At 49.6% G+C, this 26,292-nt stretch overlaps 1 protein-coding gene and 1 long non-coding RNA gene across 3 annotated transcripts in view; both read right to left on the reverse strand.

Annotated features, from left to right (window-relative positions):
* Positions 1-631: 631 nt before the first annotated feature.
* LOC132243966 (uncharacterized) lies at positions 632-4,864 on the reverse strand. The gene is made up of 3 exons (XR_009455531.1): positions 4,550-4,864; positions 2,403-2,553; positions 632-986 (listed from the first exon to the last, which is right to left on the reverse strand). It is a non-coding gene; the product is annotated as an uncharacterized LOC132243966 (long non-coding RNA).
* Positions 4,865-5,029: 165 nt separating this feature from the next.
* LOC102559040 (gonadotropin-releasing hormone II receptor) overlaps positions 5,030-26,292 on the reverse strand; it is a 33,636-nt gene continuing 12,373 nt past the window's right edge. For both annotated transcript variants that reach the window (XM_059714552.1, XM_059714551.1), the window contains 4 exons: positions 22,930-23,007; positions 14,098-20,915; positions 10,034-10,235; positions 5,030-8,851 (listed from right to left, as the gene is read on the reverse strand). In XM_059714552.1, the coding sequence (XP_059570535.1) occupies positions 8,442-8,851; positions 10,034-10,235; positions 14,098-14,610 (1,125 nt within the window). In that variant the 5' untranslated portion in view covers positions 14,611-20,915; positions 22,930-23,007 and the 3' untranslated portion in view covers positions 5,030-8,441. The remainder of the gene's footprint in view (positions 8,852-10,033; positions 10,236-14,097; positions 20,916-22,929; positions 23,008-26,292) is intronic.

The raw sequence follows: 26,292 nt of genomic DNA on the forward strand, positions 1-26,292 counted from the left end.
GGGGATCCTCGTCTTAGATTTGATTAAATATAGTATAAAGGGTGCTGGAAACTTTTCCGTCAAAACTAGATTGTCAGAGAGATTGTTTTAAATACTTTTTTTTCCTCTATTAAAAAATTCAAATTTTCCATTGCAAACCCAGATGCCAGAACATTTCTGTTGGGCTATCCTGTCCTGCGGCTTCATGAGACTTGTTGGGTTTCCTCACATCCTCCTTGTACATGATCCAACAGGGATTCAAACCAGGCTTCCTTTCCCAAAATGCAGCTCAGATCTGGCCACTTCCCCTCGCTCCGAGGAGAGACCATGCGCTCACCGGGGAGCCTGGGCTGCTGAGACAAATCACTACAGCACCCTTTCTTAATAGAAAGGTTTCATTCCTCAGTGAGAAAATGCTGAGTTTTGTCACCAAAAGGCACAGCTTTTCCACCGGAAGTGCTATCAACATTTCCTCAACAAAAAGCAGCCCAGTTTTCTCATCAGATTTGCTAATATTTCAGGTCTTTGAAAAGAAAACAAGAGTGGGATCCTACTGTAATCCTATAGGGACCCAAGCCATCATGGCCATGCAATGAAAGGAAACTATTTTAGTAATCAAATGGCAAAGGCAAGTAGACAAAAGTGGCTTGCAATCAAGGATGATAACTTTATGACAACAGGACACTGGCAAGTTATTTCAATCATACAGTAAATGGAGGCAGGATATTGGTGGTGTTGCCAACTTGTTTTGCTGTATTGGAACAACAGGGCACATTAAAAGTTGAGCCATGATTCAAGGGCTGGATCTGAATAGTGGGAATAACTGTTTCTGGTCAGCAATCAGCTCCGCTTTTTGGTCTTCTCCATAAACTGTCCCTCTAGGAAGTCTTCAGGGGAGCAGGGGCAAGGGAAGAGATGCACTCTGCTTCCCACTCCACACCTAGCTCCCCCAATACTTGCAATAGCCCTACTTCCTTTGAAGTCTGTGGCAAAAACACCATCACGCACTAGACAAGAAGAAAACCGCAACAGCTAATGCTGCCCAGCCAGGAGTGATGCATGTCCTAGGCTAGTTATTTATTGTCTCGTCTCCTCCTGCCCACCTTGCCCTCTTTGTTCATCTCATCCACCTGCAGGCCTTGTCCCCTAGGCTGTAAACTTGATGCGGTCAGCCAGTATTGAGCCAAGCAGTGTTTAAATAGATCAGTACCCAACGCTAAGGTAAAATGCTGGCTATGCTGAGGTTAACAGTTTTGCCCTAGGGCCAAGATCTCACCCAAGGTCTCCAGCTGAACACAACTGGGATTGATATTACTAATGCTAATCCCTTGGTCTCAGACAGCCCTTCTCACCTGCAGGTCTCAGAGCTACTAACCAAGGAGGTTAGTACTGTTATCCCCATTTTATAGATAAAGAAAGGCACTAAAGAGCAGTGAAGTGACTTGCCCAGCATGACCCAGCAAACCAAGCGACAGAGCCCAGATCACCAGTTCGGGCCAGTCCACTACACTGTAACTCCTCCCTTTTCCAGCACTGCCCACCTAACCTATGCATGAGGCACTGGACTCTAAGGTAGCTGAAATCAAAATTATCTGCATTGAAGGTGCCCCTTCTTGGCTGTGCAGATGGAAGAGAGTTGTGCTGAGGAGCAGCCTTTTAGCGGAAATATTACTTTACTATGATTAACTCCTAATAGACTTTTATTACCTCCCCCCGCCCAGGTTTCTAACCTCAGTATTTTGTTGTAAAGCAGAGTTCACAGTGAAGCTTGGTGCCCATTATTTGCTTCCTAATTAAAAGCAGCAGGGAAATGGAGAATTACATTAATGAAGGACATAACTCTACAGCCTTCCAGTGAACTTTTTTTTTTTTTTTTTTTTTTGCAGTTAAGGGCCAGATTCAAGCCTGCTGAAGTCAGTGGAAGGACTCTGAACCCACTAAATCTCTCTCAGCAAGTTGGCCTTATATTTCAGCTGGTTGTCTTAGTAGCTCAAACTTTGAAATGAATGGGAAACGCAGGAGATTTACTAGTAGTGCTGTCATTTGGAAGGACTTATCGGAATAACCCCCCCCAGAAGATTTGTGATGTTAGCAGCAGAATAAAGCAAAAGCTAAGCTTCGAAGGAGGGTGTGAAACAAGAATCCCCTTTCAATAGAACAGACCGAGTCCAGGGATGCAGTGATGGAAATGTAAGGCAGGGAAGAGAGAAGACAGGTTAATGCATAGTAAACCACTTCTGATGACAAACTATTGACCAGAAGAGCAATCTGGCATATGCCTCTTCTTCAGTGGAATAAAAAAAATCACTACCCAGATATAACCCTCAGAGTTTATGGAAGCCCCAGCTCACCTCATTTGATGGGGTCTAGCACACTCACTTGTCTCAATTCCCGGTAAAAATCGGGCACATACTCACACGCACATTTTGGTGGAGATGATGGAAGAGACTGATGACTCTTGCAGGCACTTTTCATTCCGAGTTATGAATTGCTTTGTCTCCCACACACTTTTATTAACATTGCTTTGGTGCCAAGTCCTCCAGGAAAAGTCCCAGTGTTGCAGAGCAAGCGTGACTAAGCGTGTTAGGAAGATGGACCAAAAAGAAACACAAAACAAGAAGGGACGAGATGCAGCCATTATTATGTAGATAACTGGCCATCAGGCAGACGGAGAGCATCAACTCTTAGTCACTAGCTACTGACTTGACTTGCATTTGAGCCACTGCAAGTCTCCCTATCTCCCCACTTGTAGCCTCTTGGGTGGCTCTGCTCTGTTCTCCCAGCCCGCCAGGTTGTAACGTTTGTGCCTCGTGTAGTTATTCGGCAACACGGTCAAACAATCAAGAGCCAGTTGGCGGTAAAGCCCCAACCTTTGCTGCTCTCGCACCAACATTTCCAGACAAATCCAGCAGCGCGTTAGCTTTCCTGTGGCAGAAGTCACTTAGCAGCTTGCTCTGTGCATAAATAGCTGTCTGTCGCTTTTGGCCGCAGGTGGCGAAGGACGAGTTCTCCTACCAACCTATGGTTTGTCACAGTCCTGACAACCAGCCCACCCTAAAAAAGCAGCCCAAGAGGAACAAGAGAGCCAGGGGGAGCCCGCTTGCAGGGCAGGGGCCATGCACACAGACACAGCTGGAATGAGAGCCAGTCCTTTTAGTCTTAAAGCCAGCTGACCTCTCACCAAGCCAAGCTTTGAACATCAGGAACAAGGCTGGTGCCTTCCACCAGGTCTGATCAGAGCCAGTCTACCGTGAGCTAGCTTTGGTAGCTGAATATGCCAAGTTATGGGGGCTTATTCTTCCCAGGTATATTAAAAAAACCCCAACAGTGTTGGCACCGCAATCTCTTACGCTGACACCCCTGAAAATGCAACTCGGCCCTGACCCCTGGAGCCCTTCAGTGCCCCGTGTCAAGTCAGAGCGGCGAGGCAAGCCCAGCTCACAAGGACAGAAGGCAAAAGAGGGTTTCCACCAGGATCCTTCCCCTCCCACACAGCCCCATCCAGCCAGTCCCAGGGGGATGGAGACGAGGCTGACCAAAAGCAGAGGCCGATCCAGCCAGCAGTTCAACTGCCCAAGGCACCCGGTGACCCCCAGGAAACTGTTGGGAAGTCCATGCTGTTCCTTACAGACTTCCAGTCCATGTCATGCCCCTCAAAAGAGAAGAAAGAATAGAAGGGAAGAGGGAAGCTATTCAGCAAGGACAGAGGCCAAGGTGGGGAATCCCTATTCCCCTCAGGTCCTTGGGGCATGAAGTTTGCACCCCTTGGCACTACCCAAAGTCCACGACACCCTGTGTCCCGAGGGAAATTGCCCAGAGAGGTGTTTCAGAGCTCAAGAGTGGGCAGAATCAGTCCAATGCATAACTTGCATTCTTCACACCTACTAGCAAGTGGGCAGGGAGTCACTGCAGGAGATAGAGGCAACCTGTGCCTCTTGGCAGCTGGTTGGAAAACCTACAGACCGTAACAGCTTCTCTCCCATGATGTAACCTAAGTGATTAAAACAGCTGGAGGACAGGAGAGTCCAATGAAGTCATTATCACACTCATGTCACAAACTGCTCCCATCACCTCTGAGAAATTCTCATTTGCATGGGTCAAGGCAAGCCGGCCTGTGGTAGTTAGTGGTGCTCCCCATTAGCTTTGTGTAATTAACCTTTACAAGAATAAGCCCAGGAAAGCAGAGCGTTAATTATGCATCGCACTGGAGTTTGGGAGAACTTTAAACGAGCTCAGATGAACCCGTATGAGCCAAAGACGGCTCCTGCAGCAGCGACTGAGATTCTGCATTGTCCAGGAAATGCAGTATTGCTCTGAGATCAGCACGGGGAAAAGCTACGGTTGTGACAAGAGCTCTCACCAGCCCACCCACAACAACATAACAAATGGGCCGCAAGCCGTTTCTAAAGTGAAATAGTTCAATAAGCCCACACCAGTGTTTTATTTTTCAATATTTTCAGTGTATGAGGTTGCAGGTTCGCAGAGTAATTCAGGAGGCGGAAGCTGTTCAAGACCTGGGTAAAATTACTGTCAAACAAACAAAAAGTTATTTCTAGCCATTGCTACTCACCAGTTTGCAGCCAGTCGGGTGCAGCTCTTCCTTTCAGTACAGTCTTAACCCGACTCCATCTTTCTGTCCCTGGAGCAGCAATCAGATCTCTGCTAGGACAGACTCAGTCAGGATCAGCTTGTTCAGAAACTCTCCCAAATCTCCACGTCCTTCCCACTTCAGGTGGCTGTGCTGGCTGACAGTCTCCAGATCATGCCAAATACAACTGAGGACCTCGTGAACATATTTCTAATACCGAGTAACTCCCCTGCTACTAACACACAGCAGCCACTTGAGCTCTCAGCATGTGCAGTGGGTTAATGCAGGTCCTTTTGGGCAACAGGTGACTCCTATTGTGTTAATTTTAATGAGATAAATGAGCCCAAGAGTCAGGTGTTGGGCTGACTCAATTGCTAATGAGTCAAGCAAGGCTGAGGTTTCAAGAACGGAGACCTTGGCCTGCTTAGTTCTGTAACAAACACTCACCACTGAACATTTGAAAAACAATCTTTTATTAAAATCACAGCAAAAAGGCAAAATAAAACCAAAAAGCTTTGAAGTGCAAAGCATTTAAGTAAGGCTTTTCTGTTTATACCATTCCCCTCTTCCCTTTCCCTTTAGCTGAGAAGAGTTTCATAAGGTAACACCACTTGGGCAGTCCTGTACAGAGTATCACCGGCGGTGTTAACTATCCTTCGGGGCGGGGGGAAGAGAATATGTTCGTGTAGGCTGGCAGGAGCTGCTGTGGTTTGAATATAATCCCATTCTCCTGAGGACAAAAGATACAACACACGATGAGGAGAGGGGGAAGAAAAATCAACAGAGAAAGAAGCAGCATCTGTGGTTTTGAAGACTGACTCGCCGCCTTGGAATTAGAGACAAGACCACACGCTGTTCTTGCAGCTGCTGAGACCTGGCACGCTCGTAGCAGTGCCGGGCTGCTTAAGACCTTGCTTTTGGATGGTGAACCTTTTTGATCACGGGCTCACAGCGGTGCTGCAGAAGATGGGATTGTTAAGCAGAAAGAAATAGAGAGAGCTAGCGAAGAAGAGAAATAAGGTGGGGAATGAAACGAGGGTGGAAGGGAGCTGGAGGCAGAAAGGACCCGAGTCTCCTATTCCAGGCAGTGTTGGGGAGATAGCTGAAACTGCTGGAGGTGGCCAAGTCACCTAGCTCCATCCTTCTGGTTTGGCCTGGTCAGGATTTGTCTTACCATCAGGGCAATAGATCTGTTGCTTTCCACCCCTGCCCCAGACGTGATCTCAGCACAGGCCTTGGGGGACATCTGTGGGCCTTTAGTTTGGTCTAATCTGGTGGGTTTCTCTTTGACTTTTCCTGGCTCGTGTAACGGTCACGTCACGTGCTCAGTTGGAGTCTTGTTACCTTGCACAGTCGTGAGCCCACGCAGTGCTTTGAGAAAGGGCCTCTCCCTCTCTCCATGTGTAGTTGGCAACCATCGATCCTTCTGGATCATGGTGTATGCACAAGAGGTCACCAGGACCTTTGATGCGTGCTACACCTAGGTCGGAGTATGGAGGAGCGGAGGCTGCCCAGACTGTCCTTCCCCGCTTTAGGGCACTGAGACAAAATCCAAAGGCCAGACCCTGTCCGGACGTTCGGTGCCTCGAGGGCTGCAGTTACATGTGCGTCCAGGAGCCAAACCCAGGTCTCCCACGTGACAGGTGAGGAGTCAACCACTGAACCACAACAGTGGGTCCCTCCATGAGTAATACAGCCATAACAGCATTTCCCAGCTTGGGAATTGTAGGCAATTCTGTTTTTCCTCCCATTTCTCCTCTCCCATTTCTCATCTTTTTTACTGGGTTTTTTTCCTTCCTTTTTAGCACAGCTATTATTCTGTTCCTTTTACCTATTCCTCCTCTTACCACACCTTCCCCTTCTCTATTCCCTTGGTTTAAGTGAGGCTCTAATGGTGAACAGACCTAATTCTCACCCTTGGGGTTGTCACTGGCAAATGGGTTGGGCCTCAGTTTACCCTTCTGTCTCGGAGGAGTGTAGGCCGGGGAGTCGTTGCAGAGGTCACTGGAGGCAGGTACAAGTACAGTGTTACCGTTCACCTCACCTGCATTTTCCAGAGGGGAATCAGACTCCAAAAGACTTCTTCACCCATTGTATTTCCAGAGACATGTACTTTCCCCTCTGCTTCCCTCGTGTTTGCCAAGCTTCTGCAGATCCCGCGTGACTGGAGTTTCCTGGGTGGGGGTGCTGCTGTTTGAGAAGGGGAACAGTCTGATCATCTTCCCTCTGTTTGAACCCTCTGGGTGTGAAAAGTGCAAAGTTAGAAGTGACTTCGCACGAGCAGGACGCAGGAACGTGGCTGAGGAGCACAGGACAACGATGCCATCCCAAGGGCCTTCCTCTGATGGGAACCAAGGCCAGTGAGAACTCAAGGAAGGGCGGATGACATGGGATTAAGGAGCCTGGGGTTTGGACCATTATGCTCCTGGCAGAAGGAGATGGGGCGGTCTGTCCGTGCTCCCAGGGCCTTGCAGTGTGATTGCAATATTAGGTTCCCAGCTTGCACCCCTTTCGGCAAAGTCACGTCCATCCCTACCGACTCCTTTGACTTTGCCAGCGGCAATTTTGCCTGAGTAAGGATTGCAGTCTGGGGCCCCATTCTTTTCATCTGAATCTCTGCATCCTGAGTACGGACAAAAGAAAGTCAAGCACAGATGTCCAAATGTCAGACTAGAATATGGCTCTTATTGTCCTAAACTGATGCAATTATTCCTGCTTAGCTATGCTTTGGGCACCAGTCCTGGCGCTGGCTGGTGGGAGACTACCCTGAAACAAGGCACCACCGATACAAGCCGGGTAGTTGTGGCTGAAAGTTAGAGCACAGACACTGAAGGCATGCTAAGATTTCATTTGGCCCCATCCTGGCGGAGGGATAGGGAGAAAGGATGTTCCCCTGCCCTGCCTGGACGGAAAACCAGAAGTCTCGACAATCCTCAGATTGGTACCTTTGCTTTCGAGTCAGGCCAGCCCAAAGCAAGCATCTCTGAGGGGCACAGGTGCACTGCACAAATACTGGAAAGGCCTTCCCACAAACCAACTGGGGACAATTTATTTGTACCACACACGTTTCCAAAGCGAGCTGCCCCGTTATGGCACTTCCCAGGGAACAAAACAGTCACAGAACGGCAGTCACCGCAAGGTAACATTTATGCACGTTTAACACTGGATGGGTGTAGCAGCAGATGAGTTTGAGTCTGTGGAGCTGGGGAGGAGGCTGCGTGGGGAGACAAGGGAAAAAAACCTTAAATGTCCCATCCCATTTTGGTCTGGACAATCAGACCCATGAGAATTACAGCCTGATTCTGCAAAGACCTGCACTACTGAGTAACTTGAATCACGGGCATAACCCAGCAGGACTCGAAGGAAAAGCCGCTGCCTGGAAAACCGAGCCCTTCCTCTACGGTTTTCAGAAGCTACTAGACGTCCTCCGGAAAAGCAGCTGTTGGCAGATGCCCGATCCTAGGATCGCTGCAATGGCTTCTCAATCTCACCCAGCCGCAGAGCAGCATGAAACGGTCAAGGAGGAAACAGCCCCAATGAAACACCCAGGGTACAAAGGCTTCCCAGCCTCCGCACAACCGCTGGATGAGCAGGACGCAGGCCCCTCCGAACCCCTCCGGTCGTCCCGGGCGTGCTTGGTAACCAGACCCAGAACATGAGGGTACCTGTGAGTGCACTTACAAAGCCAGGGTGTTGCCCCTATCTGTGAAAGTAGCAGGTGTGCTACTGGTGTGTGGTCCATCCTGACTGAGTTCAGGAGATGCAAAGGACTCGATAACACATGGGCAACTATTGCGGGGTGGAAAATGAGTGTCCTTGGCCATCTCCACCATGCAACGCCCTCAGTTCCTTTCCTCCTCTGGGATGATTCCCCTTAGCAAACCGTGTGGACGGTCGTCCCATTGGACCCACCCGAAGCTGCCCCACCGTTTGCAACGTAGTCTTTGAAATTCACCTCAGAACTGGAGATGGGCTTGTGTCTCTCCTGCCCGGTGAACACAGTTTCAATTCCTCTCAGACACATCTTCATGTCCTCCCGGAAGGAAGGGGTATAGAGCCCATAGATCACGGGGTCGGTGCACGTGTGCAGCAAGCCGAAGAGGAAGAGGCTGTGGTTGATGTACTCTGGCATCCTCTGAATCATGTCTGGCTGAAACCAGTACCACAAGCCCAGGAGGTAATAAGGGGTCCAGCAGATAATGAAGGTGGCGACGATCACAATGGTCATCTTGAGAGTCTTCATTCGTGCCTTGGAGATGTGGTCGTCTTTGCTTCTTGCCAGACCTGTCAGGAGGAGTCAATGGAGTATTTATATATGCAGAAAACCAAGAAGAGACCAACATTCGTGGCCGTGCTTGCATCAGGGCTGGGCTGCAAGGCAATGGCTCTGATCCCAACAGAGCTGGGCACTCGCAGGAAGAATCGCGGTGGGCCTCTCGTTGCCTGGTGCCACTTGAAGGTCAAGGCGGGAAGGGGGATGTGCAATGGCCTCTTGTGGGACATGGGGGACAGCCCCACCATTCAGGCCAGTCCTGGAAAATTCGGGACAGCTGCTCCTTTCAGCTCAGTTCTGGCCCTCCCCATCTGGGCATATTCCCTCTCCAAGCGCTTCAGGGGGCCTCCCCCTGGGATGGACCGAAACAGGTGGTAGCCCGCAAGACCAGCACCCTTCACCAGTAGGGGCCTATTTAAATCATGGCGAGACAAAGGGATTTTTGTGTCCCACTCGTGCTGCGGGGAGCCAATTTCACGGGTATTTTATGCAGCCCCGCCCCTTGGTGTTGATTGGCAGATAGGCCCCACCCCTCCATGCTGATTGGTAGGAAGGCTGTGGGGGGGCGGAGTGAGGGACAAAGGGGTGGCTGCTGTTTTGATTGCTGGCTGCCCTTTGTTTCGCCCCACCATCCAGCGCCTTCCTCTCCCTGCAGTGAATACCGCTGGCTCCCACTGCGGAGCCAGCATTTTATTTTTATTAAGTTTTTTTGTCTGATTTTGCAGACAGTCCTGGATTGCATGCAAAACGTGTGAATTAAGCAGATCCATATTACTCATCATACATTACAGCCTGGCCATACACAGCCAGGAACAGTTATGGAGATGCTGTCTTTTCTCATCACCTTGTGCAGCCTTCCCACATCTCGAAGGCCCGGGGGATGCCTGCCTCACACCCTTGCCCCGTGGTCCAAGCCAGAGGAGGGAGATGTTTTATAGTCTAAGCCCTCTTCTTTACCTCCTGTATCATATCCCATCCCCCGGCACCTAGACGTTTGCCATTTTCCGTCAAGTCCCCCGTAAAGTGGTCGCTGAGCCTTGTACAGCCTCAGAGATGTCAGGCAATTAGGTTAATTAGACAAGCTAATTCTGTGACATCTGAAGACTTGGGCAGTGGAAATAACAGAGCGTTAAAGGGTGCCCATAAGATCCTGGGGAGGAGCGCCGAACGCTAGGTAAATGCCCCCTGCTCACCCTTGTTGATCTTCAGTTGCTTGCTGATTTCCCATATGATGCGGATGTAGCACACGATGATGACACTCAGCGGGGTGACGTAGAGGGTGGTGAAGGTGAACATGTTGTAGGCCGTTTCTTCCCAGTGTTCCCGGAAGCTCCCGTGGGTCACGCACTGGGTGAAGTTGACCCCGGGGACGGTGTGCAGGTGGAAAAGAAAAAGCTGAAACCAAGCATGAGACAAGCATTCAGAGATCTGCGTCGCGGGGACACGATCCAAATGGAAATGGGCTTACCTGTGGAACCAAAAGCGCCCTCCTGCAATCATGCTGCCTGGATAGCATTTTTAAGGAGGCCTAGTTGGGTACAGGATCCGCTGGCTGGGCTGGGTTGGGAGCAGCAATCCCTACTGGGGTCCCCTGGCCTACCATGGCTAACAACAGAGGAGTCGTAGGGAAGGGCAAGAACCCCATGGCGGGCAGACCTAGGATAATGTGACTCCACAGTGACTCTCAGCTTGGTCTCTAGAAACAGCCCGAAGCCTGGAGACGTGAGGCTGCATATTGACCGTGCTTGGTATCAGGCATGCTGTTTGCTTGCTCAGTGCCTCGCTCAGCTAGGAATTTAAACTAGACTGGTCTGTCAGAGCTGATTCCGGTGTCGAGGAGGTATGCGCTAGGACAACGCGGTGACATCTAGGCTGTGTTGAGTGCCAAGAGAAAGCAGACTGCGTCAGAATTAAGACTAACTGTTAGCATAATTTCCTCCAGTGGCTCGACAGCCAAACCCGGGCATTGTTTTAATTATTTCTCGCTATGTGCCAGAAGACAAAATTGTATTGTGTGCTGAATATTAACAAAAATGTTAATGATTCCCACAGCAGATTCTTAGAAATACAACTGTGATAAAGTCTCTGATACAAGGCAGGCTTTTCTGAGCTTTTTGAGAATGACAGTATTGTCTTCCAGGAAGAAAATTATTCCACCAACAAAAATTGACTTGGTTTATTAAGAAACATAGCCCTGAACAAGCTCTTCAGCAGATTTTTTTAAACACAGTGGTAGTTGGATAGATTCAGTAGGTGGCCAAGGAATGATTTATCCTTGTCAGAAACTTGGAATACACTCATATCGCTACAGCACTGTAGAGTAGGGACATGGGGCTGGAAAATGATCTCTGGGGTCACCACATCCAGTCCTCCAGTACTGGAGACAGGAGGGGATATTGCAGTCTAGCTAGAAACCCATCACCTTCTCCATCTGTCTTATGCTAGTGATTATTTCCTCCTGGGTTTTCAATTTTCAATGACCATACTGATAGAACGACTGAACTGAGAAGAGGAGCAGCTTCAAGCGGTGGCAGAAGCCGAGGAAAGAAGAGGCTGACAGTTCATTCTGGCCTTTTGGATCCAGTCTAGTCTACAGCATCTGTAGTAATAGTGCTTGTAGCTGTTCGCCAAGCTGGCTGTAGCCCAGTACAACTATAGCATGGCCTATATCTAGATCTGGGAACCAAATAACTCTACAGGTACCTGGAACAGCACTCTGTAGAGCTGGCCTTGCTGGGCTTTTCCTACCCAAACTTTTCACTGCTGTTACTGGCATTTCATTTCTCCGGGTAACATTTGGGAGTTTAAGGGCTTTGGGGAGCTGACGGTATTTGAATGACCATGCTGTTTGAATACGTGCTGGAGCAGGTCTCCCCAACACGATGGCTTAAGGATATCATTGACATCTTGTCCACAAAAGTGCATCCAGTGCTGCTAGCCCCAGTGGCAATAATTGTGGGAAATAATTGGCCAAATAGCCCAGTGCGGGCAAGACTGATTATGCAATCTGAGGCAGCAGGGTATTACAAATATAATCCCTGCGCCCACTGGATGGGGGAATCGGGATTGGTTTGATGGGGGTGCTCAAGGGCAGGATCTTCGGTGCCTCAGGCTTGTTCCAGGTGCAGAAGAGGGAGGGAAGGAGTTGTGCTGATGGAAAATGGTAGAGACAGAGACTCTCCTTTTGCTTCCCTTCACCCAGTCCCTCAGCATTAAGTGATGGCACTCCCAGCAGTTGCCTTCTAACAGTGGGCGCGGACACACAACACTACCATGGAGCCACCCCACTACTCCAGAGGAGAAGTGGAGCAGGCACTTAATGCCTTAGATGGGTTTAAGTCACCCCATGGTGGGGTGAAGTCAACCCTCAGCAAGTGAGGAGTGACTATACACCAGTATAAGTTACACCAGCGTACTGGCCATGTGTCTGCTCTTGTTAGCAACGTCACACTGAGGCAGTCTTTTGCTCAATGCAAACTGATTTCCCTGTCACTCGGTGGCCCGGCACTGGCATGGCACATACAGGAGGCAGGCAGCTTGGGAGTGGCTTGTGCGTCCTTGCCTTGCTACAGTCATTTTACTCCGGAGTGAAATTCTGGGCAAATCACGCTGCAGGATGCGTGTTGTGTCTCTGCTCTGTTTCAAAGGCATGTTTTACTTGCAGGTCGCAAAATAACCTGCCTTTCTCAGTTAAACAAGACATTGCAGCTGCTACCAATCATTTGATCAACCTCGTCATGCAGCTAACAACCTAAAAGCCATTGGACCAAATTCTGCTCTCAGACACATCTGAATAACCGACTGGTTTCAATGAAGAGGGTTGTCTGGCCATAAATGAATGCAGAATCTGAAGTGTCTGAGCTGTGAGGGTGATTAGCTCCTGTATGACTGGGCCTTTGTATCGGTACCGAATATGCACATAGCTCGGTTAAGTGAATTTCCTTGGGCAGGGAAGAAAGGTGCAGCTGGCCACTGAGAGAGGTTTTGCAATAGCAGATCCATCCCATTGAAATCTGAGGCCAAAGCCTCAGCTGGTATAAATCACTACAACTCCACAACATTAGGTCTGACCAAAAACCCCATAGGAAGAAGAGATTTCCATAGCAAATATATATTCCCATTTAAATGAAGAGAATTCCTTAGCCAAAGCCTCCCCATGGAAAGAAGGGAATTCAGGAGTTAATGAATTCCTATTGAAAACAGCTGACTCCAGGAGCTGACACCACCAACGCCAAGCTCAGCGGAGGTTTCAATTACCATTTCCTAACAGCTCCACACCACAGCATCACACGGCTTAACTCGCTCCTCTTCAGAAGCTGGAACAATGAAAGAGCGACAGGGAACAAGGGAGCATTGATCTGATCCTTCACACCAGCTGCCTGCGGGATGTGCTAAGCATAGAGTTTGGAGATGCTAGACTCGCAAGGGGATTTGGGTCAGCAAACAGGCATACAGTATTGGAGTCACAGCCAGAAACTCAAGTTGTAGTCCTAGCTTCTAAGACTGTTTCCTCCAGGGCTCTGCGACTTCATCTCCTGCATCTCACCTTCCTCGTGTGTAAGATGAAGGTCATCCCATTCACCACTTGCACCAGGAGTGGTGAAATTAGAAGAAATAACCTCCATAACCTGCTTCATCAATCCCCACGTTCTTACGACTAACTTGAGCATAGACAGGCTGGGCTTTGTCCAGTCTGAATGCTTCCCCATGTTCTAGGATGTGTTTTTACACAGACCAAGCTACAATTTTGACGGGATGATACGGTGCCACTTCTAAGATCTCATCTGTTTAGATTAAACGCTTCAACGTTCAGCAACAAGCTAAGACTGGGGTTAAGGTTGGAGAGTGCTGGACAAAAGACTGATGAAATACATTATTGTAGGCAGTTTTATGACCCCCATTCCCACAGCATCCAAGCACCTCACCTTCTTTAATGGACTTAACATCATGGCGCAGCTATAGGGCATGCAAATCCTTTTATCCTCATTTTATAGTACTCCCTGTTCCCAATTTTATCCCCATATATGGGCATAGAGGGACTAAGTAATTTGACCAACATTACAGGGAAAGCCTGTGGCAGAGGGGATGCCAGGTTTCCCAAGCATCATCCCAGTACTCTCCCCACCACACCACCCATCCATGGCTATCAGGCAGATCAGTCACTCTGCCCAAGCTGGGAATACCCGTTAACTTACTCTGAAGCCCAACGCTTCCCACTGTGAATGAGCACAGCTTTGGAAAGGTGTTGAATTCCTACCTGGGGTGAAGCCAGGAAAAGACTCATGACCCAAGCGACACATAGCATGAGTCTATTGCGCCGACTGGAACTGGCGAAGGTGAAGGGGTGGAGGATGGCCGAGTGCCGGTCAATGCTGATCACCACCAGCACCAGGGCTGCGGAGTACATGGCGAAGAGCTTGAGGAAGTTCAGCAATTTACACAACAAGTCTCCGGCGTACCACTGAACCGTCACGTTCCACACCGCGTCCAGGGGCATGACCGTGAAGGTCACCAGCAGATCCGCTGCCGTTAAGCTCAGGATCAGCAACTTGACATGGGACTTCCTCCGCTTCCTCAGGATGCTGTACAGAACGGCCGAGTTGCTGCACACAGCTACCAGGAAGAAGCAGATGGTGATGATCACCCGGACCCTTGCTGCTAGGGTGAAAGTGGGCTCGATCCAGGTCTCAGAGCAGCTGGAAATGGAGACGTTTTCTTCCATGGCGCCAGTGGCCTGAAGAGTTGCCCAGAGGTGCTGTTCTTCAGTCATTCCCTAGAGGAGAACAAACAGCAAACTCAATCAAAGAAGCAAAATTGCTGTCGGGTACCCATTTAGAGTGGTACATGAAGAAGGAGATGGCTCAGTGAGTTGACCAAAGGATTCATAAATGTTGTTGTTATTAAACAAACAACAGCAAAGCCATATACCAAAAGCCCAGTCCAATTTTTCCCAGTTTCCACAGTGTGGAGCACCTCTTCATAGATGGATCATCTTGGCAGGTCCTTGTCCCCTTCCATTGACAACTGCACAGACTGTGTTTTCCTCCCCTTCACAACCGCACATCATCCCGGTGGTAACTATAGCAATCGCCCACATGGTTGTGTATTTTTAGTGGTTTTCAATGTAATTCCACCATTGGGAACAAGGGGGAGTAGCCAGTACCATCTGACTGGCCAACTGTGCAGCTCATGCCCCACACACCTGCGTGGATGGACTTAATGGTCCTTAGACCACTATTACAGCCACTCTGTCCCAAAGAGAGCTGCAACTGGACCCCAAATACCCTAGAGCCAGGGTCTTCTACTGGCTGAAGTGGATGGATGCATTGAGTTTTAAGATATTTTACTGGTAAGAATGGTCTTTCTGGTAGGACTTAAAAAAATGGGGCACCTGACTATCTTCTATAATCTTTAAAGACTATGTGGTAGTTCTAGGTACAGCAGGGATGTTAAACTAAGAGTCCTTGAAAAGTCTTCCCTCTCCTGGTGTTGAGCAGTGCTTTTGGATCTGTAGTTTCTGGAAACAGGAACTACTTGTTGCACCATGGTATGGGGGGATAGGTGGAGAAGAGGCCATTCCTCAACCAAATGTCCCCAAGAGAGCTCCAAGAAGAGGAGCTAAGGAGTCTTCCTTCCTCTCCAGACCAAAATAGCTACATACATGCACCATGAAGGTGCGATACCTCAATCATGTCCACATGGCTCTTTCAGATACGAGTAATAATACAGTGGCTCAACTGCAAGGACTCAGCCTTCACCTTGGGGAACAAGCAGGAGGAACATGCACTCCTGCTTGCAAGCAACAACTTCAACCTGGTTGAATTAACTGAAACCTGGCGGGACCCTACTCATGATTGGGCAGTGGGCATTGAGGGCTACAGGTTGTACAGATGGGATATAGTGGGGGAAAAAGGGGGCGGTGTTGCTTTCTATGTTAAAGAACAGTATACATCCTCTGTAATCAAGATGGGATCAGAGGAGGGCCAAACCGAGGTCCTGCGGGTCAGGATACAAGGAGGTCCAGGGGAAAAGGACTTGGCGGTGGGGGTCTATTACAGACCGCCACACCAGGAGGATGAGCTGGACCTGGAATTCTCCAGGCAGCTCTCAGAGGCCATATGGTCACGGGATATGGCTGTCATGGGTGACCTAAACTACCCAGACATCTGCTGGGAGGAGCAGCCAGGCAAATCTAACCGCTCACATAGGTTCTTAACCTGCCTATAGGACCCCCAGCTACCGCAGGAGGGATACGGTCCCACTAGGGGAAACGCCTTGCTGGACTTGGTGTTAGCTACAGGGGAGGACCTGGTGGAGGATCTGCAGGTACAAGGTAACCTAGGGTATAGTGACCATCGGTGGATTGAATTCACTATCCGGTGCAGGGTGGGTAAATTAACCAGCAGGGCTGAAGTGCTAGACTTCAGAAAGGCGAAATTCAATGTGCTCAGGAGATTAGTTATTGAGGCGTTAAAACTCATGAGCATTGGTGAAATGGGGGTCCAGGAAGGGTGGTCGTTCCTCAAGGGAACAATCCTATGGGTGCAGAAGGAGACAATCCCATTGCACATAAAAGGGGGCAAAGGGGCCAAGAAGCCCTCTTGGCTGAACAGGGAAGTCCAGGAAAGCCTAAGAGCAAAGCGAGAGGGATACAGGCTGTGGAAACTGGGGGTAGCTACCAAGGAGGAATATACCTCCCTGGCTCGCACTTGCAGGGAATCAGTTAGGAAAGCCAAAGCAGGATTAGCACTTAGGCTGGCAACAAAAAATAAGGACAACAAAAAGTCCTTCTTCAGGTATATAGGGAGCAAAAGGGAGGTGCAGGATAGCATAGGACCCCAACAGGACAAACTATGGCATTGGTGACAGAGTGGGGACAAAGCTGAGCTCTTCAATGAGTTCTTTGCATCTGTATTCCTAGACACAGACCAAGACAAATCTCCCAGTTGGATTGCAGATAGACACAGGAGGGACACCAGCCCACCAGCTGTTAGCACAGACTTAGTGAAGGGGCTCTTGGAGGGGCTGGGTGTGTTCAAATCAGCGGGCCTGGATGAACTTCATCCAAGGGTGCTGAAGGAACTGGCCAGTGTCATAGCAGAGCCACTGGCACGGCTGTTTGAGCACTCGTGGTGCTCCAGTCAGGTCCCAGGGGACTGGAAAAGGGCCAACGTGGTCCCCATTTTCAAGAAGGGGAGGAGGGAGGAACCAGGAAACTATAGGTGAGTTAGTCTCCCTTCTATCCTTGGGAAACCTCTCAAAAAAATCATTAAGGATCACGTTTGTGGGAGCCCAGCAGGGGAAATAATGCTAAGAGGAAATCAGCACAGGTTCATCGCAGATAGATTCTGCCTGACTAACCTTGTTTCTTTTTATGACCAGGTCACAAAATGTCTAGATGCAGGAGTCGAGGTAGATGTCATCTACCTAGACTTTAAGAAGGTCTTCGATACGGTATTGCATCCTGTTCTCATAAGTAAACTGGCAGGCGGTGATGTAGATGATTACGTGGTCTGATGGGTGGCAATTGGCTTAGGGGTCGCATCCAGAGAGTGGTGGTGGACGGGTCGGTATCAACCTGGAAAGATGTGGGCAGTGGAGTCCCGCAAGGCTCGGTCCTTGGACCAGTGCTATTCAATGTCTTCTTCAGTGACTTGGACAAAGGCATGGAGGGCACCCTGTCCAAGTTCACAGATGATACTAACTTACGGGGCAAAGTTAACACACCAGAGGGCAAGGAACGGATCCACGTGGAACTGGATAGATTGGAAAAATGGGCAGAACAAAATGGGATGCAGTTCAACAAAGACAAGTGCAAAGCGCTGCACCTGGGGAGAAGGAGTCTCCAACACAGTGACAGGCTGGGGGACAACCTTCTCAGCAGCACAGCAGTGGAAAGGGATCTTGGAGTCATAGTTGTTGACTCCAAGATGAACACGAGGCGTCAATGTGACGAAGTGATCAACAAGGCTAACCGCACTTTATCGTGCATTAGCAGGTGCATGGCGAACAGGTCCAGGGAGGTGATGCTTCCCCTCTATGCAGCACTGGTCAAGCCGCAGTTGGAGTACTGCGTCCAGTTTTGGGTGCTGTGCTTCAAGAGGGATGTGGACATCCTCGAGAGGGTTCAGAGGAGGCCACTTGTATGGTTAGGGGGCTGCAGGCAAGGCCCTACGAGGAGAGACTGAGGGACCTAGATCTCTTCAGCCTTCACAAGAGAAGGCTGAGAGGGGATCTTGTGACCACCTACAAATTCATCAGGGGAGGGCAGCAGGGACTAGGAGATGCTCTATTTACTAGGGCACCCCTGGAGTAACTAGGAACAATGGCCACAAACTGATGGAGAGCAGATTTAGGTTGGACATTAGAAAAAACTTCTTCATGGTGACGGTTGCCAGAATCTGGAATGGGCGTCCAAGGGAGGTGGTGCTCGCCCCTACCTTGGGGGTTTTCAAGAGGAGACTGGACATGCACCTAGCTGGGGTTGTCTGACCCCAGTACTCTTTCCTACCCAGGGCAGGGGGTCAGATTCAATGACCTACTGAGGTCCCTTCTGACCCAAACATCTATGAATCTATGTCCACAGAAATGCCTAACAAACAGAGCCAAGGACCTATTTCAAGATGGTCATTTGCAGCTAGTGAGTCCCATTGAACAAGAGCATTGAGATGGGTTAACCCAATGAAGACAACACTCACAAGAGTTAAACACGGCAGTCCACTTTTGAGACGAACCCCTGCAGCTAGCTGACATTGCACCAGGAATTCATTGGGTCCAAGGTGTACTTTGAAAACTGATCCAGATCCAGTTCCTGCTCAGGGGAGATGGAGCTTTGATCTGAGTCCTCTGAACTCTGTACGGCCCACTAAAATGGGCCTTGTGCTGAACCACACAGGGTTTTCAGACCCCTCAAGGAGAAGGCTTAAAAGACCCAGCCCAGGCTGACCTTGCCCTTTCCTGTCTGCAATAGAGAGATGAGGACTAGAAGGAGTTAAGCAAATCCCTCCTTGTACAGAGATGCTCAAACACCGTCCCTGAGTACTTTGCATTTTGACAGAATAAGGTCTCACACTGAATCCCTCCTGGTTTGGGATCTGGTTTTGCAAAACACAAACCAGATGGATAAGGTTCTTCCAACCCCAACCAGCTCTGGATTTTTCCCCTTCTCTCTTGTCAAGATTCATGTCCCTTTTCTCAGCTCTTGTGAATCCAATCCCCAGGGCTGTATTTACATTTTCAGTGCAAACAAACCCACAGACCTCAGCTGCTGCTTCGTGGAACCCGGACACACTGCACAGCTCTGACACAAGTGAGTAAAGGATGTAAAAATTGGGAAAAACAGTTCTCTTTTTTTCCTCTGCTCATAACACACACACACACACAAATTACTCACAGATGTGGAGAAAGAAGCACATGCACTCCCACAGCTTTCCTTAGCCTTGACGGTGAAATGTGAAGTCACCCTCCCGTCAGCAAATACAACCGTCCCTACGCATGTTTAAATGTCTATTTTTTTAATCTAGAGAAAAGACGTGCCTCACACAGTAATGCAGTTAAGATGCTTTCCCAGGTAACTCTCCAGCCCCCAGAGCCACCTGGCAGGTGAGCCCTTGAAACAGCCTCTTGCTCCACAAGAGAAACCTATTGTGAATAAAGCACATTTCAAGGGCAAAGATTTTACAAAGTTGGGGGACCCCAAGGCACAAATACTGCTCGATGCTAGTTGCTCGGAAGCAGCCAAGGATTCTTTGTAGTTTCATGTGCACAGAAGCACTGCACTTTCCCTGGCTGATGATACTGAAATAAGGCAATCAGCCCAGATCTAAGCTATATCACATGGCTGCAGCTAATTTAACGTTATTATACACCTACACCTGCCAGTCCCCCTTGCCCTTAACATGGTTTGCTCTGTAATCCTTGCCTACTTAAAGCTCTTCTCTTCACTGCCCCTCCACTCACAAAGTAAGCGCAAATATTTTCAGATTCTTAAAGCAAAGCCAAAAAGCAAGAAAACAACTACAGAAATACCATAAAAAATACCAAATGGGTTGTTCCTCTTCTTATTACCAAGACGGAGACACGCTATTGAAAGATGCTTAGTATCTATGTTGATTGGAGGTGTTGATTCAGTCCATCAGATGGGCGCTCACCTGGAATATACATGCCCTAAAGGAAAAGAAAAATGCTCCTTTTTTGTTATCCCTCTGCTAAGTGCCAAAAAATTCAGCCTGCTCCTCTGCAGCATTTAGCCAAGAGCCTCCTGATGCAAATCTGTCTCCCAGTAAAGAGAAGATGTGGAAAGATAGCAGGGTGGATGGGAGCAGCGTGAGACTGCTTTGTCTATGCAAAACAGGAGTGCCATTCAAATCAGAGTCTCCCTGCTCCTGTGATGATGAGACAGACTCCTGCACCCGGTGTCATTCAGCTGCGCTGAGCCAGGCTTCAGCAAGCGGCAAGAAAGTTGCTTTGATCAGAGCACTGTGTGGGAAGAGGGGAGCGCGGTTCCTCAGATCCAGTGTACCTGGGGTTAAATATTGTATTCTATGAGAGTGCCTCTGCACTGGGACGGGTGCTCTCTACATTGCATTATCATTGTAGCTTGGTGGCTAGTGCCAGAGAGGTCATGCACTGTATTAATTAATCTGATCCTGATACAAATTGCTTCAAAGCGGCAGGACGCCCTGGGCCAAATCTTGAGCCTTTTACTCCATCTCTACCTGGTCCACACACAGGCGAAACGTGTAAGAACAGAATAAGGACTTCCTGTTTTACAGGTATCAGGCAATGAATGTCTAGGCACCGTTGTGTGTTCAGTAAGGAATTGGTACCCAGAAATAAAGCTGGACAATGTGTTGAATTCATGCATGCAGGAGCTTTTGATTTGCAACCATTAATGACTCCATTGGCATCCCTTTCCTTCTGGACTTAATGAGCTACCCACTAATGAGAGGCAGACAGAGACAATGACAGATTTGCTGTATTCCAGGAAGTGGCCAAATTACACTGTTGCACCTACCAGCGCGGCTGGATTTGGCCTCATCAAGGATCACATCACCCTAGTGCTGCATCCGTTTTCTATAAATACAGAAAAATGAGTAATTATCACTGGAATTTGTGTTGGACGTGCGGTTGCTTAGACAACTGTACAACGTGCGCACAAGGACACCCACCCACCCCTCTATATACACGCACATACGTAGGCATTTATGTGTACATGGCAATGCTCCTGGATCAGACACTGCTGTATTACTCTACCTGGTTGGGATTTGTTAGGAGAGGATGGATTTAGAGTGGAAGGCCATTCACTGGGGATGTAAAGAGGGAAAAGGAAGGTAAGAATAAAAAGTCTTGGGGAAATTTTGCAAAAGATCCCAAGAACCAGATCCTATTTCACCCATTGGATATCTACATGGTACTTCAGCATCTCAGTGCATTTCCATCCCACCCTACTCGAGTCGCTCGAGAAATATTAATACTCTTCTTTGTTCTGAGCCATCACATTAACCGTGGGACGAAATAGCAAAAAAGCAGCAAAGAGGAGCACCCATGCACCTTTTGCATGAATGGAGTAGGACTGCACGTAGATGCCTAAATCTGCTTAGACACCTAATACATGCAATAGGATCTAGCTGTAAGTTCCCCCAAAGTCCATTTTCAAAAGTGACTTGCAAGGAGATGTAGGTTTCTAACCCACTTAGGCAATGTTTTTTAAATAATATACCTTACCAGCTCCTATGTTCCTTTTCTTTACTTTTTTTTGGGGGGGGTTATATTATAATAGCACCTAAGGGCTCCAGTCAAGAATAAGGCTTGATTGTGCTAGGGGCTGTGCAGGCACTTTAAGGGCGAGATCGTGCCTGCCCTTAAAAATGTGGAGCTGTTTAGAAGATGGAGCTTCTAAACTAAGGAGTGGGATTGAGAGCTGCAAGCCCTGCTCTCCTGGAGCAGGGGGGGAAGAGGTACTGTAAAGAGAAATGAGGAAAAGAACCACTGTGAGAAGCCAGGCAATTATATCCCCGTGGGTCATTGTAAATCCAATGCACGTGCCTGCCGAAAAGGGTCAGTGCTAAGAAGGAATCGGTGCTGCCCTCGACAGTCGCGTGAGCCTCCACCAGATGGCATGTCCGAGCAGCCAGCAGGAGATGGTTCAGCTGTCTGCACGGGTCAACCCTTTGCAACAACACCTGCGATGGACTGATGCTCACATACTTCCAGGCTTCAGTGCAAGCCTCAAATGTAGGCCAGGCTTGCTGAGATCCTGAGACCTGGGACGTACTAGGGAAACCCAGGCTGCGTGATGGCTGCAAACGGGCAGCAGAACAAGGTTGTTTCATGCAAAACAAAGCAGCTTTCACCTGCGGGTTAGACAAAATATGGTTGGCCAGGTTTCAGTGTTGTTTCTGTTTTGTTTTTGCTTTTATTAATTTTGTGTCTCAGGCCAAATTAGCCAAATCAGGTCCAAATTCCACCGACTGAGCAGAGCTCAATCGTTCAAGTTTGCATGGCACTACCACCAGCAAGTAGCCTACCGCCCAGACTCTTCAGCTTGGGGCTTCGGATACTCCCAAATACATGGCACTGGCAGGCATCCTACATGCAAGCCCCAAGACTGGAGGCCCTGGAGTTCAGATGCCCCCTAGTCTCGCTTGCCCCTAGCCCAAAGGCCAACGAAGCAAGCTAAAGGGAAAGCCCATGAGCCATCCCCCATCACCATAAATTGTGTAGCCCACATCTCCACATTGGGAGGACATAGCAGACTCCTGCAGAGGTGCCTGCCCGCAGTGCAGTGGACAGGTCTCTACCCTCATCTACACCAAGTCATTCAAGAATGGGAAGAATGGGATCTCCCCTTTCAGGTACGTAAAACCACCTGGACTGACACAATCATCATGGTGTCTCCCCTGCCAGGTTTCAGCGTTATGGACCAGGTGATTAATTCAAACCTGCACGTCAAAGCAAACCACAGGTGTGCAAGCCCCATGCAAAGGGCTCTGCCTGCTTGCCCTGTGAGCAAGCACAGAATTGCAAGCTTGATCCAAACACACAGGCAAAGTCCCATTCCTATGAGAGCAAAGGGTGCTGTTCTCACCTGTCTCCATGGGAGCAGGAGCAGGTCGAGTCATTTTCCTGTATTATGAGATGAAAGCGGAGACCTTTAGAGGAGCTGCTGCAATACCAAGGAGAAGAGGAAATGATCATGCTTATGTACACCCACCACCGCAGCACCAGCAACCCAACACAAAATGTTCCCCTCCAAGGAGGCCTGTAACTGGGTCATATGCAAAACTGCACATATGAATGGAGGAAATAATAGTGAGGAAGCTGTACTGTGTGTGTAAAATGCACCTATATTTGCACACCAAATGCATGCATGGACATACTGCAGCTGTGGCCATGAATTGGGTAGTGGTATGGCAATGCTTTGGGGCATTTTGCTAGGCTTGTGGACAAAAGCATGGTTAATTGCCCATACAAACCTGTGAAGAAAGGAGCAGGGGGAAAGAAACATCTGCGAGAAAAAAATGAATAGCCCACCCACCAGGCATAATGACCCATTTTGAATACAGGCTATTCTGCACCACAGGCCATACCGTTATCACTTGAGCCTCATTAACAGGAGAAGGCTGTTGGCTTCTACATAAGGCAATCGTGACAGGGAGTCCGAACACGCATGCGACAGGCATGCTAACCATTCAGAGACGCATACTTAGAGTCACTGAAGCATAGAAATCGAGTTGGAAGGGACCTCAGGAGGTCACATCTCATCCAACACCCTGCTCCAAGCAGGACCAGCCCCAACTACATCATCCCAGCCAGGGCTTTGTCTACCTGGGTCTCAACAACCTCCAAGGATGGAGATCCCACCACCTTTCTGGGTAATCTGTTCAACTGCTTTATTAAGATCCTCATGAGAAAGTTTTTTATAATATCTAACCTCAGCTTCCCTTGCTGCAACTTCAGACCATTGCTCAATTATTATAATTGCTCAAATAATAATTGTACTATTATCAGCTTAGCTTTGTACGGGCAGAAGAGGCATTCATCGGGGAGCTCTCTAACTGCCTTGTGCTTTTTAGAACCAAATCACCCTTGAAAACATTAAAGCTCCTCTCCTGACAGAGATCAGCAAACTGGAAGTAGTGGCACGACACTACCCTCACATCCCCACCCCCAGTAGTGGGAGCCCCCCTCCCATTGAGAGGGTAGCTCACCCAAGTTCGATTCAGGCGACTGTCCAGAAAGGCTCCACGTGCTCACTCCCGGGTACAAAGACCAATCCTAGCCTGACCTCCCATTTTTAAAGGGTGTTACATTTAGCTGGATGACAACAGCACTGAATGGACTGGAAGTGACTGGCCCTAGAGGCAGCAGCCTCTGGAATCGCATGGAAAATGTGACCTTAGCGTTTCCAACAGCACCAAGCAAAGCAGGGAAGAAGCCAGGCTGGTGCCCTGTGAATACACCGCGCAGCACATGGCGCCTGGGCAGAACGGAAAAAGCAACCAAGCCAGGGAGATACCAATATTGACCTAAGTGAGAAAGTGTCTCTTGCTAGAGGAAAGGGAAGAGAGAGCCAGCAAGCTGGGAGAAGTGAGCACCACCGGAGGGGCTGCAACCAGGGATGGAAACATCTCTCTGGAGCCACACTGAAATGCCTAGAAAAACAGGTCTCTGCCAGACCTCCCTCCCCATGTGCCTTGGGACAGCCTGGGCATCACGCTCTTCTCACGCACACGCAGGCAACCTCACTGAGCTCAAGACAGGAGCAGAACGAGACCCATTGCTACCAGCATGACCGCTCCAAATGTCCTGGGGCTTACGTCCAGAGGGCCCGACCTGGTGTAGGGGACAGATGAATCAAGCAACTGGAAAATGGAAGTCAGGGATGCCGAAAGGAAGCTGCTGAGCGCCGTGGAGCAGGATGAGCTGTGGCGGGGGGGTGGGAAGTGAGAAATACGAAGGAGAAACCAAAGGAAGCAGAGTTTCCGAGGTGGCTCCGTGACAACCAGCATCCATCGCTACCAACCCTTGCCACCAAGCCAGCTAGAGGACGTGCTGTGGAAGATGTGCAGGATCTTGTTAAACCAAGGAGAGGTTTGCCAGCTTGGGGCATGTCTACACTGGGTCCCCAGCACTGCGGGGAGGAGAGGCTCTTGAGTATGCCCCTCACAACCACTTCTTTTTCTGAGGTCTTTGTCATGAACTAGATGTTTTTCCAGAATCGTGCATAAGCGATGGCTCTTTCCATTGCTGAAGTGAGGTCCTTTTCCATACTGCTGTCACCAAGCAGGCGCTCCATGGTCTACAGTTCACTGCACTCGCACGTATTCATGTCATTAGAGTCGCTCCGTTTGATCGTGTGTGTTTCTGATCTTCCAGTTTGCACGCGCAGACGTTTCAGGCACTGCCGTGTTGACCAGTCTGTAGCAGCACCTCTGGGAAGGTCGGCTCCAGGCCCATTTCAGGGCATCTGGTCGCACATAATCTTTCCTTCCACATCACAACGACTGAGCTGGGAAACGAGGCAGGGAAGCTGTGCCAGGACTGCTCCCAAGCTTGATGCACAGAGATCTTTAGAGCAGCCCCAGCGCCAGTCTCACCCCTGCATTTCTGCACTCGGTGAGTGCAAGCGGGAGCGCTCCTCTCCCCTTAGCATTAACTTTGCTTTGCCTTGGTCCTCAAGAGCTTGGATTTGCGGTGTAGACTTGAAGGCTGTGGTTGAGACGGCAGACAGAAAGTTCATGCAGCAGGCTCACCTTTCAGAGCTTGGGTTGAGTCCCAGGCTTGAGATCCTGCCGTTTTGATTGGAGGAGCCCATCCACCAATCAGGAGGCAGCATGAGGAGGGAAGTCACGCCCCTTTCCTGAGGGGAGGGGCAGAGGAGCACATCCGGACCTGATTGCAGACTGCGACACTGTCAGGTCCGGAAGTCTGCAGGGGCGGAGCCCTGGAGCGTATAAAAGGAGCTGCGTGCCCAGCACGGGGGAGATGCATTGGGGACAGACAAGAGGGAAGAGCAGGGCTTAGAAGAGCCAAGGAGAGCTGCTCAGCACGGTGAAGCAGTAGCCCGTAAGTGCCCCTGAAGCAGGGGACAGCTCCAGTGGTCAGACTCTCGGTGCACAGCATGGCACATGGCGTCCAGACCCTGGGAGCTGCGTGAGGCGGCTCGGGTCTGCAACCTCTGGCGTGTGGCCAGAGACACGGTGCACAGGCTGGTGCACGGAGCTGGATCTTTGGAGCCCCTGGGGCGGCTCAGGTCTTCAACCCCCGGAACGAGGCTGAGAGCTCGGTGCAGGAGGTGCTGCGTGGAGGGTGAGAGACCCTGGGAGCCGCTTGAGGTGGCTTGGGTCTACAGCTGCTGGCACGGGGCAGCGGCTCAGTGCAGACAACACTGCACAGAGGGCCCAGAAGCAGATGGAGCCCCGGTGCTGCACAAGGCTGTCCTGGCCTC

This window comes from Alligator mississippiensis, chromosome 11 (genome assembly GCF_030867095.1).
Source record: "Alligator mississippiensis isolate rAllMis1 chromosome 11, rAllMis1, whole genome shotgun sequence".
Taxonomy (NCBI): Eukaryota; Metazoa; Chordata; order Crocodylia; family Alligatoridae; genus Alligator; species Alligator mississippiensis.